The following is a 14,846-nucleotide window of genomic DNA, read 5'->3' as shown; positions in this document are numbered from 1 at the left end:
TGTCCCTTTAACAGTAACATGACAACAAACTGATGAATGTGTCATTTCAGTCTTGTCACTGTGATGAATCTGACCAGGGCTACAGGCATAGGTGAGATAGGTGGTGGAGCTGGAAATTAATTTAAATAAATAACAGTAATAATATGCAGTCTGTCTGCACTGGACAGTTCTTATTGGCTGACGTCGACAAGGACGAGAAGAAAACTAACGCTGTCATGTAAAGGCCGTCAGGTTCTGTTTCTCAGAAAGAGGAGAAAAGAGGAGGCGTGTTTTCTAACATTAAAAATGTCTGCCTGACTTTTCATTTGTGCTAAGTTGCCCTATAATGTAACTGTAGATACTGTAGCTACTGTTTAACTAAATAACTGTAGTGCATCATGTAGTGCATTATCTAGACGATAATTAAGCTGCGTTAAACACATTAAGTCATAGTCTGCTGCTTCTCCTTCATATAGACCGTATATAAGTAAGTGCCTTAAAGACATAAAGGCCTGGTTGACCTGTAATTTTTGTATGTGGCTCTAAACATGTCAGAGATTCATTATCTAATCACCTGCTTTTGTTGGATGGCGTTACCTTGGCCTCCAGTACTACTGTGAAAAACCTTGGTGTTATATTTGACCAGGATATGTCCTTTAATTCTCACATAAAGCAGGTGACCAGGACTGCTTTCTTCCACCTTCGTAATATCATCAACATTAGGAACATCCTTTCTCAGAGTGATGCAGAAAAACTAGTTCATGCATTTGTGTCTTCCAGGCTGGATTATTGTAACTCGTTACTGTCTGGCTCCAAATACTCTTTAAAAAGCCTCCAATTGATTCAAAACGCTGCAGCGAGAGCACTGACAGGAATTAGCAAGAGAGATCATATTACTCCAGTATTAGCTTCTCTTCATTGGCTCCCTTTAAAATCTAGAATTGAATTTAAAATCCTCCTCCTTACATACAAGGCCCTGAAAGGCCGAGCTCCATCATATCTGAAAGACCTCATAGAACCATACTGTCCCAACAGATCACTACGATCTCTAAGTGCAGGTCTGCTTGTGGTTCCTAGAGGTTCTAAAAGTAGAATGGGAGGTAGAACCTTCAGCTATCAGGCTCCTCTCCTGTGGAACCAGCTCCCAGTTTGGGTTCTGGAGGAAGACATCGTCTCTACGTCACCGTCTCTGGTCTGGAGGCTGAATATCTGACCTGTGGAGTTCTAAGCTACATCTGCTGCCGTGGCCTCATCAACCAGCCCAGTCTTCATGGTCTGGAGTCTGTGTATCAGACCTGTGGAGCTCCATAAACTACATCTGTCCCAGTCTTCATGTCCTCCTCCAGGTGTCCACTCCTACCTAGATGAACTATTCACCAACCTGCCCATGATTCCTGTTATACTCACAAACTGTCACAGATCATCAGCTATGTGTTATATTACTAGATCCTACATGTTTCCTTCAGCTTGATGTTTGTATCTGACAGAAGTTAGTTTATCTTGTTTCTCCTGTTCTTCTTCTCTCTCTATCTTCTCTGGTTCTACCCGGCTGGTCTTCAGCAGATGCTTCCTCCATATGAGCTGGTTCTGCTCCAGGTTTCTTCCTGTTAAAGGGACTTTTTCCCTCAGGCTGCTCTGGAGGTTTCAGGCTGTTTTTTGTGAAGCGTCTTGAGACGATTTGTGTTGTTATTGGTGCTATATAAATAAAACTGTATTGAATTGAATTGAGATGCTGTCCAACCGTGGTGTCATCCTACAGACCAGCAGGGTTGGAGGATGGTGTTCCACAATGCTCTGTCGGTGTCTGCAGCATACCACCTCCACAATCAGGAAGCGAGAAGGGACAAAAAGACTCTTGGTGGCTGTTAGCTTAGCATTGCTATGTAGCATGTAGCCTTGGTGGCTGGGGTCCTGGGGAGTTCCATGTGAAAATCTCCATCTTCTTCTGGATCGTATAATGAGCTCAATGGTAGAATGTGATGATGTCAAGGAGAAATAAAATGTCCAAAGGTTGAATTGTGTGAACGTTGCCTCCTGTAGTGAATCAGTAGCATTTTGGAGCCAGATTCACTTTAAGAGGTAAAAACCCAATGTGGAGGAACACTTTGGGTTCTTTGGTTTGATCCTAATGTCCAGATGGAGAGTGGACCTGGTTCTGTTTCACTAGAACCTTTGGAGAACATGTGAGCTCTGTGGTGTTTCTAGAAACTCTGGGTCCAGGTCTAGTTTCCATTTCCATTAAACTTATTTGATTATAATTAATGGAACACTTGTGGTTTCTGTTAAAGCCCAACGTTTTGTGGACTGCTCCATCCACCCTGACATCCTCCCTACTCACATTTTCTGACCCTATGGCCACTAGAGGCTTATGGTGATTCCATCTTACAGGAACACAACAAAAATGGACCCTTTACTCAAACACAACCTAGGAACACCGCTGTGTTTATTGTGGAACAGTGAAAAGTTGACATGATGAAGGTGGAAAGCTTCAGAGTTTAATCATTTCACTGACGTAACTTCAACATGAGAATTAACCAGTGGAGCCTTAATGAGGTCGCACTGTGGCTGTGGACGTCCTCTGTCTTTAAAGGTTTAAAAGAGGTCAGAGAAGAGTTCCAGCTCAGATAGGAAGGACTCTTTGTTGTATAATTTCTAACCGTAGTTCTCTTGACTTTGAAGACGATCTCTTTTATTTGTGGTGCTTTCCTGAAACAGTATCTGTAACACTGGGTCTGTGCAGCTTTATTCCTCCGACTTCTGTTTGTGTTAACCGGCACATTATGAAAGGTGAGCAGGGTTTAGCAGATTATATCTTCCAGTAAGTTCTACAACAGAACTTTTGCTTTGTGGAAAACCAGGCTCATGATTAACTCAACACAAGATCCATACTTCATCCTTTCTGCCTACTATGACACTGGGGCATTTAAATACTTGTGTTTCCTCATTATTATGTTTCTGTACATATTTATTGTTGCAGCCAATGTTTTTCTGATGGTGGTGATCTGTGTGAACAGGAGCTTACATGAACCTATGTACATGTTCCTGTGCAGCCTGTTTGTTAATGGACTGTATGGCAGCACAACCTTGTTCCCGTTCCTCCTGGTCCAGATCCTCTCTGACGTTCACTTGGTTTCTGCTCCGCTCTGTTTCCTGCAGATTTTTTGTGTTTATTCTTATGGAAGTATAGAATATTTAAACTTAGCCATCATGTCTTATGACCGATACCTGGCTATCTGTTCTCCGTTACAATATAATAAATACATGTCTTATAATAAGGTTGCAGCCCTTATAGCAGTTATATGGTTGCCTCCGATTTTGATAAATTTCATTAATCAGCATCTGATTGTTCCTTTGAAACTCTGTGGAAACATTATTAACAAGGTCTACTGTGACAACCACTCTGTGGTGAAACTGGCCTGTTACGACACCACAGTCAACAACATCTTCGGCCTGTCTGTTAGTGCTCTCTCTGTGTTCGCTCCTTTCATTTTAATCCTTCACACCTACATGAAGATTCTCAGAGTGTGTTTCTCTGGATCTAAACAGACCCGACAGAAAGCTCTCAGCACCTGCACCCCTCACCTCGCCTCCCTGCTCAACTTTTCCTTTGGCGCCTGCTTTGAGATATTACAGAGCAGATTCGACATGAGCAGCGTCCCAAACTCACTGAGGATCTTCTTATCGTTGTACTTCCTCACGTGTCCACCGCTCTTCAACCCTCTAATGTACGGCCTCAATCTGGCTAAGGTCCGTGTTGCATGTAAAAATCTCTTATCACAAGTATCGTATTAGTATTATTACTTTAACATTAATGGAGCTTTGCATCCTTATAATTGTTCACTGTGTTACAACTTGAATCTTAAAATATATTCACTTCAATGACTTCAACATCTTTTTTTTTTGCAATGTGAAAAAAACTGTTCAGAGGAGATAAGAGTTGTGTACAATGTGAGTTGAACCTATTTATGTATATTTAAAAACTCATGTCATGATCATAATATTGAGGAGACTAACCAGGACCATGACAGCAGGATTATTTTCAGCCTGCAAGAGATGAGGGTTCATTAGGGTCTAAGCTCAAAGCTAAAGGGCCTGTGTTTAGTTTCTGGCCTCTACCATCCTGCAGGAAATATCTGCAGCTACCTTCAGATATTTCTACAAATTGAGACAATCAAACTTAATTTGAGAAGAAGATTTGTGTATAAACTTCTGCAAAACTCCAGAAAACTCCGTTTAGGAAGCTCCTGGCTCACACAGTTTTACTGCCATTTAAACCCATTTTATTCAGGTCAACTGAAGTATCAGCGCACAGGAAAGAAGGGTTCAGAGGAAGTGTGACTGTAGGTGTAAGGTGTGTGCACCATGGTGTAGGCCCTCACAGGTAGATGCTTCACTGTCCCTTTAACAGTAACATGACAACAAACTGATGAATGTGTCATTTCAGTCTTGTCACTGTGATGAATCTGACCAGGGCTACAGGCATAGGTGAGATAGGTGGTGGAGCTGGAAATTAATTTAAATAAATAACAGTAATAATATGCAGTCTGACTGGACTGGACAGTTCTTATTGGCTGACGTCGACAAGGACGAGAAGAAAACTAACGCTGTCATGTAAAGGCCGTCAGGTTCAGTTTCTTAGAAAGAGGAGAAAAGAGGAGGCGTGTTTTCTAACATTAAAAATGTCTGCCTGACTTTTCATTTGTGCTAAGTTGCCTTATAATGTAACTGTAGATACTGTTTAACTACAAACCTGTAGTGCATCATGTAGTGCGTTATCTAGACGATAATTAAGCTGCGTTAAACACATGCCCCGCCCACACGTCCTCCACGCGGACGATGCTCCGCCCACACGCCCTCCACGCGGATAATGCCCTGCAGCTTATGACCTGTACTGCAGCCTCCAGCCACCAGGGGGAGCTCTGCTAGCGTTGGCTTCACTTTAGAGGAGCTGCTCCATGTTTATATTCAGTCCATGGTCCTGTCCAGTATCTGTCCATAGACGCAGCAGAGAGAAGCTTCTACAAACGTTCCTGAGATCCACAAACCAGAACTTTGCCTCGGGCACAAAGATAAAATCTACTGATCCTTGAGTCCTTTTGGAATTGTATAAACAACAATTGTGATATTGTGAATCATGATGTTTAGAGACAAATGTCAGAAGGTTCTAGACTGTAACTCTATGTCCAGAGTTACGGTCAGATCACAGACAGCTCATGTTGAGGTGCTCGCCCACGCTGTAGTTATTCACTAGGTGATTGTTTGACTCTTTTGGGGGCAGCAGCGCCCTCTGCTGTGTGGATGTCATGTCTACAGTTTTAAACTCCACATTATGAGAAATAAAAGGATTTATAAAACTCTGAAACGTATTTTTATCTTTGTCACAACAAAGAGCTTCATCACAGAGACATTTAAAACCTCATTCACCAAAAAAATATTTCCAATGTCACAAACTGAGCCTCCAGAGAGAAAGACACGATTTACGATTAATTAATTCATTGTTATTTTTATTAGAATTTAACTGTGTTTTAGTGTCAAATGTAAATATTACAGAAATAAAGAAGGAGGAGGAGATATTATGATGTGAGGATGAGTCTGGAGGAGGATGAGGATGAGACGTGTTCTGGCCCTGATGGATTCATCCACCTTCATCCATTCACTTTCAGCTATATCTAATGTATTTTAATCACATTTATATTTAATTCACCATAGATGTGCTATTTAGACATTTAATTCTACTAATCATTTAAAATGAATTTAAAACATATAAGTAGATTTTTTTAGACATTTATATGCAATTTTTAACTTTGTGATTATTGTCGTCCTCAAATTTCACAATGAACACAATTAAATGACTGTTTATATATAATAATAGACATAAAACCAAACCAACAGAAAGTCTTTTTGTAGTTAAATTTGTCATAAACATTAGATTTTCTCTCCATTATTTCATATGTGGGGAATCACAAGGATCAAACTGTTTGTGCGTAATGTAGATTTTATTTGAGACTCTGTACATACATGTGACACTGAGGTTGAGGTAGTCTATAGTACATTCATTCATCAGTCAGTGGCATCATACAAGTAATTACAAACATACATATTATAAATATATTCATATATAAATAGATTCACTACAGGCCATAAAAGATCATAGTTTCATTGGTATCAGAACAAACCTGATTATTTAATAAAGAGGAACTTATCAGAGACACTTTTACTAGAACCATCGGTGTTTGAGTTTTTGTTGCATAATCACGGCACATACGACGCATTCGTTCTATAACAGATATTTATCTGCAGACTCAGTCAAAGAGTTCAAATAAATAATTCACACTGATTTGTTTTTGCACTAAAGTTGTGACTCTGGTAAATTTTCTCGACTCTAAAACTAAAACCTTCATTTATTCACCAATAGTCGGTGACATTAAAGTTCACATGAAGCTGAACTGAGGACGATGTGTGTGATCGTGGAGCAAACACCGGCCTGTAGTGTATATAGGCTTTATATTCTTATTTATATATAAATATATACATGATACAACATTAGAAGTGACTCATGATGGACAGTGTTTGTCATGAACATGTTCCTGTATCTGTAGAAGCATAGTTTTCATTACATGTTGCTCTAAATTACAACGTGAAAATAAAAGTGTTTATGATCCTGTGTTTGTGATCAGACTTTTTCCTATGAGACGTATTTTAGACATTTTCAGGCCGTACATCACAGGGTTGAAGAGAGGAGGACACGTCAGGAAATACAGGGACAAGAGAATCCGGATGAGGATGGGGACGCTGTCCATGTCAAACCGGCTCTGGATTAACTCAAAGCTGGCGCCCACGGAGAAGTTGAGCAGCGAGGCCAGGTGAGGTGTGCAGGTGCTGACGGCTTTCTGCCTCGTCTGCTTGGAGCCAGAGAAACACACCACAAAGATCTTCATGTAGGTGTATGCGATGAAAGCAAAAGCTCCAAAGATGGTACCAAAGGATGCCAGGAGTCCATACACGTTAGCCACGTTAGCGCTGGAGCAGGCCAGCTTCACCACTGAGTGGCTGTCACAGTAAACCTTATATATGACGTTCCCACACAGTAAAGAGTGAGAGTTTAGGTATATGACGGTGATACATGCGAGCAGCGGGTACAGCCAGGTCACAGCGATCAGGACCACGATCTTGTTAAATGTCATGCGTGCGCTGTATTGTAGTGGATGGCAGATGGCCAGGTACCGGTCATAGGACATGACGGCCAGGTTCAGATACTCCACAGCTCCATACGTGTGCACACAGTACATCTGCAGGAAGCAGAGCGGAGCAGGAACCGTGTGGAGGTCTGACAGGATCTGGACCAGGAGCGACGGGAACAAGCCTGTGCTGCCATACAGCTCATTCACAAACAGGCTGCACAGGAACATGTACATGGGCTCATGTAAGCTCCTGTTTGTGCAGATCAACACAATCAGGACGAGGTTGGCACCGACAATAACAACATACAAAGCCAAGACAATCATGAAATACAAGTACTTAAAAGTCCCAGTGTCAAAGTAGGCAGCGAGAATGAAATATGGAAGGAGAGTGGAGTTCATGATGGTTCAGGTCACAGCTTCCACTCAACACAGAGCATCAGCTACAGCATCGTCTCCAGTTTAACCGTGAAGGAAACACGAGCAGATTTCTTCTGAAACATCCTCTGGTTAGAAATGATGAAACAAAGTGGATTCACCTGTTTTCCATCGGTGGTGATGCACCAGTTACTCTGAACTGAGCTCCACCTGGACTCCTGTTAAAGTTTTTAAAGATGAAGACGCCCACAGCAGCAACATGACCTCATTATCAGACCGGTTCCAGGTGTTAGATCCACTGAGCAGGGACCTTCCACCACCAACAACCAATCATTCACCCAGAGTCCGACTGAACCTGAACACGTCTCTAAGATACCGGAAACGAACAACGAACAACCTGATAACGTCATGTTTCTGTTCTCAACCCTCGTCCCTGGTGGAGACAACAGCTTCATTTTATTGATAACTACGAGTTCTGCCTTTTACTTTTATATTTGGCACAAATTTAATCACATTTTGCATAAATATTTTAATCCACTTCAGTCTGATTCATCTCTGACTCTTTGTTTATCAGTGGAAAAATAAAAAGAATCTTAACACAAAGTAGATTTTTCTTGAGGGGATTGAACATGTCAGTACTGATTTAGATGTTTGTTGTTTGTTTTCTGGTAGATTTAATAAAACTGTTCCCATTAAAACTCACTGAAACTACAATTGTAAGCTGCACTTTAGTTGTTCCCTTTTCACATTTACTCTGATTCAGTCTTTCAAATAGTCACAGGATAAAAGGTGTAGAAGGTTTTTAATGGTAGAAAGTTTCCTCCACGTTGGAGACAGACTCAAGTAGATGGTGAATTATTGTTGTTTTTTTGTCTGGAGAGAAGCTAGAGGCTAGAGGAGGAGGCCTCGTGGATCCAGAACATCCCTAATCTGTGGGATGTACAGTATTAGAGAGTTTACAGCAGCGCCCCCTGCTGGCAAAGCCCAAAATGTTCCCAGCTACAGAAAAACAAGCTGTAAGCAGGACGACTGGATCTGTTCCTTTAAGAGGTTCTGCAACTAGAGATGTGTCCTGACACTGGGTACCATGATGCTAACCATGCTGATGCTAACCGTGCTGATGCTAACAGTGCTAACCAAGCACCAACCTCTGGGTCTGAGCCATGAACCCCATGCTAAGTGCAGAAACCTGTAGTTCATCGAGTGGCCACTAGAGGCTGTAAAAGGGAGCAGATCCCCATAGAACTAATGTTAAAAAGGCTTCACAGCATCAATAGTTTATTTAACTATTCATGACGACTGTACAGGGGCTGAATTCATTTCTAAATCATTTGTTTATTTTTTATTTAAGTTTAAATTTCTGCAGAATTAAGGACATTCCCGCTTTGAGTGACAGGTGTTAGCCTGAGCTAACAGGTACCAGAGTGTTGGGTGGGCGGGGTACAGTATAAATGGTCAGTGGTGCTGATGCTAATGGTGCTGATGCTAACGGTAGTAACCAGACTGATCTGGTTCCAGTGAGTGTTTAATTAGCTTAGCCTCCTTAGCTCTATAGCTGCATGGATGGAAGTGAAGCTTCAACATGTCTGAGACCAAACGTTTGTCTAAAGTTTGTCTGGACCTCACCTCTAAAGATGCAACAAGGAGGAAACACCTGGAATTAGATCCAACATCTGACCACACATAGCATTAGCATAGCATTTTATTAAAAGACCAGAGATGTAGCGTCTGTGATGAGACAGACCCCACGACTCTGGTTTATTATTATTATTATTATTATTATATTGGCTCATTTATTTCTTAGTCTTAGTTGTATTTATATCATTTAAATTAATGTTCTGTTCAACTTTCATGTTGATTTAAAATCAAAATGCTCAGTTTTTGTATGTTTTCATTCTTTAAGCACCGTTCCAGAAGATGAACCCTGGACCAGACCCAGACCTGTGACTAATTAGTGGCAGCATGAAGCAGAATAACCAACCAGGAGGCCCCATGGCCCCGAGCGGCCCCCGACCTGTGGGGTATTTGGTGGCGAGGCATCAGCTGGGGGGTTTAAAGGAGGCAGGAGCAGAGCTGAGCTCAGGTAGGAGGGGGGGGCACGGCTCATTCATGTTCATGTGGTTTTATTGGAGCAAGTTTCATTAGTTTGGTTTAACTCAGCTTTGATGAACATTTCCTGTGTGTTGATGCTTCGGCTGCTTGTTTCTGAGAATCATGACAAACTCAACACACGTTCCTTTGTTTAAACTGGCTGTTTACTCTGACACAGGCTTATTGAGATACTTCTATTTCCTGCTCCTCTTGTGTCTATATGTTCTGATTATCTGTGCTAACGTGGCTGTGATGGTGCTGATCTGTGTGAGCAGGAGTTTACGTGAACCCATGTATGTGTTCCTGTGCAGCCTGTTTGTTAATGAGTTGTGTGGCAGCGCCGCCTTGTTCCCGTCTCTCCTGGTCCAGGTTCTCTCTGACGTTCACACCGTCTCTGCTTACTTCTGTTACACCCAGATCTATTTCCTTCACTCTTACGGGACGGTGGAGTACATCAGTTTAGCCGTCATGTCCTATGACCGGTACCTGGCCATCTGCTGCCCCCTGCAGTACAGCACACGCATGACGTCTAAGAGGATCGGCCTCCTGATCGCTGCAGCCTGGTCCTACGGCCTCCTCTCCTGTCTCATTATGATTTGTTTGAGTTCCTCTCTGCAGCTTTGTGGAGACATTATTTATAAAGTGTACTGTGATAACTACTCTGTGGTGAAGCTGTCCTGCTCTGACACGACGCTCATCAACATCAGCGGTCTCATTTCCAGTCTGAGCACTGTGGGAGTTCCTCTAGTTTTCATCCTGTTCACGTACATAAAAATCCTTGGGGTTTGTTTCTCTGGTTCGAAGCAGACCCGGCAGAAAGCCGTGGCCACCTGCTCCCCTCACATCGCCTCCGTCCTAAACTTCTCCTTTGGCGCCAGCTTCGAGCTGATCCAGGCCAGGTCAACCATGAGCAGCGTCCCCCTCATGCTGAGGATATTCCTGTCTTTGTACTGGCTCCTGTGTCAGCCGCTCTTCAACCCTTTGGTTTACGGCTTGAATTTGTCCAAAATTCGTATTTTATGTAAAAGTTTGCTGTTTGCTAAAACATAGACGTGTGACGTGAACTCGGTTTTGGACAAAAGAAATAAAAACACTAAAATGTTTCTTTGGAACGATGTCTCGTGTCTTTTTTCTGTAGTTTTCTCTGTTGTTGTGCAGATTAAATCAATATTAACTAATCATTTAAATGCATCAGTCACATTATCACACTGGTTCTCTCAGTATTAACACAGTCTGTCATGAAATCCTTTCATAACGATGTGAAGTCATGTGAACATCCAGTCACCAAGTATTTAAAACTCTGTCCATCCCATCGTCTCCTTCAGTGTCTTCACAGACGTGATTAACACAAACGAATCATTTCTAAACCGTCCAGAACCTTTTCCTGGACGGACTTTGTCCTTTTATTTCCAGATCTGAGTCTGATCTGATCACATTAATAATCAGGGGATTCCTCCTCTTCTCTGGATGCTTCTCCATCACCGTGAGTCCTTTTCTCTGGACACATTTGTTTTAAAGACATCGTGTGACGTCTATGAGAAGTAACATCTGCACCGAACATCATGTTCCAGCAGGAACCTTCTGCAGCGCGTATTTAATTAAGAGTTCCTGCAGATCCAGGTGTGATGCCTGTTCACCAGCTACATTTAAAGTTTTAACGTTATTCAGAGCAGCAGCACCGACTATAAAACCACGTCTCATCACATGCCCACATCCATCTCCACACACATTTTACTCTTTACTTACAGCCTGTGTGGAATTACACACAAATAAAGCCGTATCTATATCTTCTATCTAATATTATCTAAAAGCTCCATAACTCGTCCTCACAGGGTTTTCACTCTTATTTCACACGTTCTCCTCGTGTCAGACTCTAAAATGATGAATTTCTACAGTGGATAAAGTTTATCAGTGTTTAAAGGCTCTAAATATTTTCCTAATTTAGTGAGAAAACATAATATATGTTATTATTCTTGATAAGAGTTTTATCAGTGATGTGAGATTATATTCTTTTTTTAAAGATATTTAGGCAGAAAGAACCTGACACAAACTCAGCGGGACATTTTTAATTCTAATAACTTTTGGAGGTTTATATTGACCCAAAGGGAAGATTTACATTAAATCCTCTGTGATCAGAGAATGATCTTTAATAATGTTCTTTTGCAGAATAATCTGCAGGATAGAACCTCCCATCAGGTTCTGAGTTAGATTTATTTAATAAACCATATTATTAAATGAAACCCATCAGGAATAACTGAATAACAGTCAAATAACCCTGATTTCATTGTTCACCACTAACCTGCTAGAACCGGAATAAAGATCCTCACTTCGTCTTATTCTCGTCTCTGTCACAGAAACAAGATGCAGCTTCAGAGACGATTTTATTTTTTCACCTTCCAATAATTATTTCATATTTATAATTAGTCTGATTCTACAAACATGTCTATTGTTGAAACTTATCATCTAGTTGAGGAAGTAAAATCGTTTTTCTGGTGCTCAGCAGATAAACATACGTAGTTCTCATCCTAAAACTAAATGTTTATATGAATAAAGCGACACAGTCAGTAAATCTGTGACAGGCCGGACCTTTAGACCAGAGGTTTACTAGAGTCTTAGAAAGAACGTGGATATTGGACGTGTTGAGGCCGTACATGAAGAGGCTGAACGGAGGCTGAGATGAGACAGGACGAAGAGACAAACATCTGCAGCATTTCTGGAAACCTGGACTGAACCTGGACTGAACCTGGACTGAACCTGGACTGAACCTGGACTGAACCTGGACTGAACCTGGACTGAACCTGGACTGAACCTGGACTGAACTATCTCAGAGAAGCAGGTCAGACTGATCAGAGCTGTGATCCTGCAGTGTGTCCATGCTGCAAAGGGCAGCAGATACTCAGGTACCGGTCATACGACATGACGGCTAACGGCAAAAACTCAACACAACCGTAAGAACAAACAGAAAAACCTGCAGGAAACAGAGCGGAGCAGGAACCGTGTGGAGGTCTGAGAGGATCTGGACCAGGAGGAACGGGAACATGTAAGCTCCTGTTTGTGCAGATCTATCAGGACATGTGCCTGGATCACAAACCAGCCACTCTTCAATCCCAAACTGTACGGACTCAACCGCACCAAAACACCATGTTTCCACTGAAATTTGCTTCAGGAATGAGCTGCAACTCTCCCATAATTCTCTAAAATGTTCAGTATTCCAGAGAGACTTCACGCCGGTGACAGGAAAACACCAAAAACGTGTTGTTTCCGTTGCACTTTTGAGAGGAGACCAGAGACCCACCACAGCCAAAGGGGGCGCTACAGCCAGGGCGCCTACGGTGGATTAGAAGGATTAGAAATAAAGACGAGCCCCCCCAGACCACCCTAGTCAGCACAAACTGGAGCAGCCCAGGAAGAACCACTGACCTCCCAAACCCAGAACCCCATCCCCAACCACAGGATGGGCTGGAGACATGGAGACCTGTGGTTTCTATGACGGATGTAACGGTATGTGAGGATGGTCGGCCTGGGAGGAGCTGGATTACATGGTCTGAGATGGATTTCATGAGGCTAAGGAGTGACCAGAGTGATACATGGAAGAGAAGAATGACGAGGAAAGAAAACACGCAACAATCTGCCCGGATTCAGAGAAAAATGAGCTGGTGGGTCGCGCTAAAGGACGGCTGGTACCGTAACAGCCGTACAGCTGGTACCGGGATTAGTTAGGGTGGTTTCTCCTCGGCCACGTTTCTGCTGGATCCACTCATATTGGTGTAAGTGTTGATTTTCAGGAGCTACTCAAAGACACGACTACTTCATGCTGCGTTCACTGACGCCCCCGCACATGAACTTCTCTGGTTTACTATAAGACGTAACGGGTCAACCAGGAGGAGGCGAATTAACATGGTACTAACCTGCTGAAAAGGCAAATACTGCCACCTTGTGGAGGAGGAGAAAACATTCCTGTTGGTTATTGGGTTTTCTGCTGCATGTGAACTGTGATGATTTTGGGCACAGCTCCATTAAACTGTGGGCGTAAACACACTGAGGGCGTAAACACACTGAGGGCGTAAACACACTGAGGGCGTAAACACACTGAGGGCGTAAACACACTGGGCTGTGGGCATCCTGGTGCCAGGTTTCTGGGTGGGAGCTGGTGCTCTGGTGGTGGAGGTTCTAGAAAAAGCTCACTGGTGTGGTTATGGATGCTGTGTCTTGGTTTTGTTCTGCTGTCGGTACCAGATCAGCCCGGATCCAGCACCCAGTGCCCCAGACGACGCCAGGACGTAGGGGACGATGGGATGATGACATTACGTCTTATAACTGGTTGGACAATAATAAATATTTATTGAGCCATCTCTTCCAACATATTGTGAAAAGGAGATTAAACTGGGGATGTCCGGCCACAAACTCATCCCACAGTCTGAGCCGCATGGACCGAACATGTGTGTGCGATAACGTCATCGTACGAGCGCTGGAGAATATGAGAAGGAAACAGGAGAAGGTGAAGCTGGTATTTAAGCCGGAAGAGGCGCGGTAACTTTGTGGTCCTGCTCCTGAAACTTGGCTATTTAGCATCACTTAACAGATTCGGTAATAGATGAACGAACAAAAACATTTATTTCATTTCTTGTCTGGGTTTATTTCCATTGTGACACTGATGCAAGTCGCCATCCCACACTGAAATGAAAATAAAGGTTTTGAACCTTTTTTGAACCAACTGGGTGAAAAGCTGCCTCCATGGGCATCGATCTACCGTGAGTCAACATATTCAGGACGGTCTTTAGCATCGCTCTGGTAGGAACCAGAATTCAGACGTTCTGTTCGTAGAAAGGAATCACAGAAAACCTTCATCAACAGTAATTAATCAACCTGGACATGGCTAAGAAAATGAATCTGGAGAACATGTAACCCAGGTCCATGTAGCTGGTTAAACCTGATAAATAAATGGGGGTGTTATAGTAAAGTGGGACAGGGCCTGAGTTCGTCTGGAGCTACATGTGATAACTGTGATAATGATATAAAGTAACTCCAATAAATTCTAAGAAGTAAACAGAACGGTTGTACTTCCCCTTTAACATAAAAGTTCTGTTAATCTGTTTATTTTAAAATATCACCTTTGTAATTATCAAGAACCTGAATGAACCTGAATATAATTTAGTCACAACGACCAGCAAACTCAAATGTCCACCAGCCCACACACACATTCACACACGTATTCACACA

At 42.5% G+C, this 14,846-nt stretch overlaps 4 protein-coding genes across 4 annotated transcripts in view; 2 read left to right on the top strand and 2 right to left on the bottom strand.

Moving 5' to 3' along the window:
• Positions 1-14,846, bottom strand: part of LOC125013006 (olfactory receptor 52K1-like) — a 41,360-nt gene that overhangs the window by 25,841 nt on the left and 673 nt on the right. The gene's annotated exons all lie outside the window — the stretch shown is intronic.
• Positions 2,736-3,771, top strand: LOC125013767 (olfactory receptor 142-like). The gene has a single exon (XM_047594664.1). It carries the CDS (start codon positions 2,842-2,844, stop codon positions 3,769-3,771), a length of 930 nt encoding a protein of 309 aa, XP_047450620.1. The 5' UTR covers positions 2,736-2,841.
• Positions 5,957-7,789, bottom strand: LOC125013005 (olfactory receptor 52E2-like). The gene has a single exon (XM_047593263.1). The coding sequence runs from the start codon at positions 7,557-7,559 to the stop codon at positions 6,633-6,635; it is 927 nt and encodes a 308-aa protein (XP_047449219.1). The 5' UTR covers positions 7,560-7,789; the 3' UTR covers positions 5,957-6,632.
• Positions 9,415-10,676, top strand: LOC125013766 (olfactory receptor 142-like). The gene has a single exon (XM_047594663.1). The coding sequence runs from the start codon at positions 9,750-9,752 to the stop codon at positions 10,674-10,676; it is 927 nt and encodes a 308-aa protein (XP_047450619.1). The 5' UTR covers positions 9,415-9,749.

This window comes from Mugil cephalus, chromosome 9 (genome assembly GCF_022458985.1).
Source record: "Mugil cephalus isolate CIBA_MC_2020 chromosome 9, CIBA_Mcephalus_1.1, whole genome shotgun sequence".
Classification (NCBI taxonomy): Eukaryota; Metazoa; Chordata; class Actinopteri; order Mugiliformes; family Mugilidae; genus Mugil; species Mugil cephalus.
Note: the sequence above shows the minus strand (reverse complement) of the source record. Positions and strands in the feature narration are given on the sequence as shown.

What these genes read in the sequence shown, in the direction of transcription:
- LOC125013005 (XM_047593263.1), bottom strand. Translation starts at nt 7,559, where the DNA reads ATGAACTCCACTCTCCTTCCATATTTCATTCTCGCTGCCTACTTTGAC.
- LOC125013766 (XM_047594663.1), top strand. Translation starts at nt 9,750, where the DNA reads ATGACAAACTCAACACACGTTCCTTTGTTTAAACTGGCTGTTTACTCT.
- LOC125013767 (XM_047594664.1), top strand. Translation starts at nt 2,842, where the DNA reads ATGATTAACTCAACACAAGATCCATACTTCATCCTTTCTGCCTACTAT.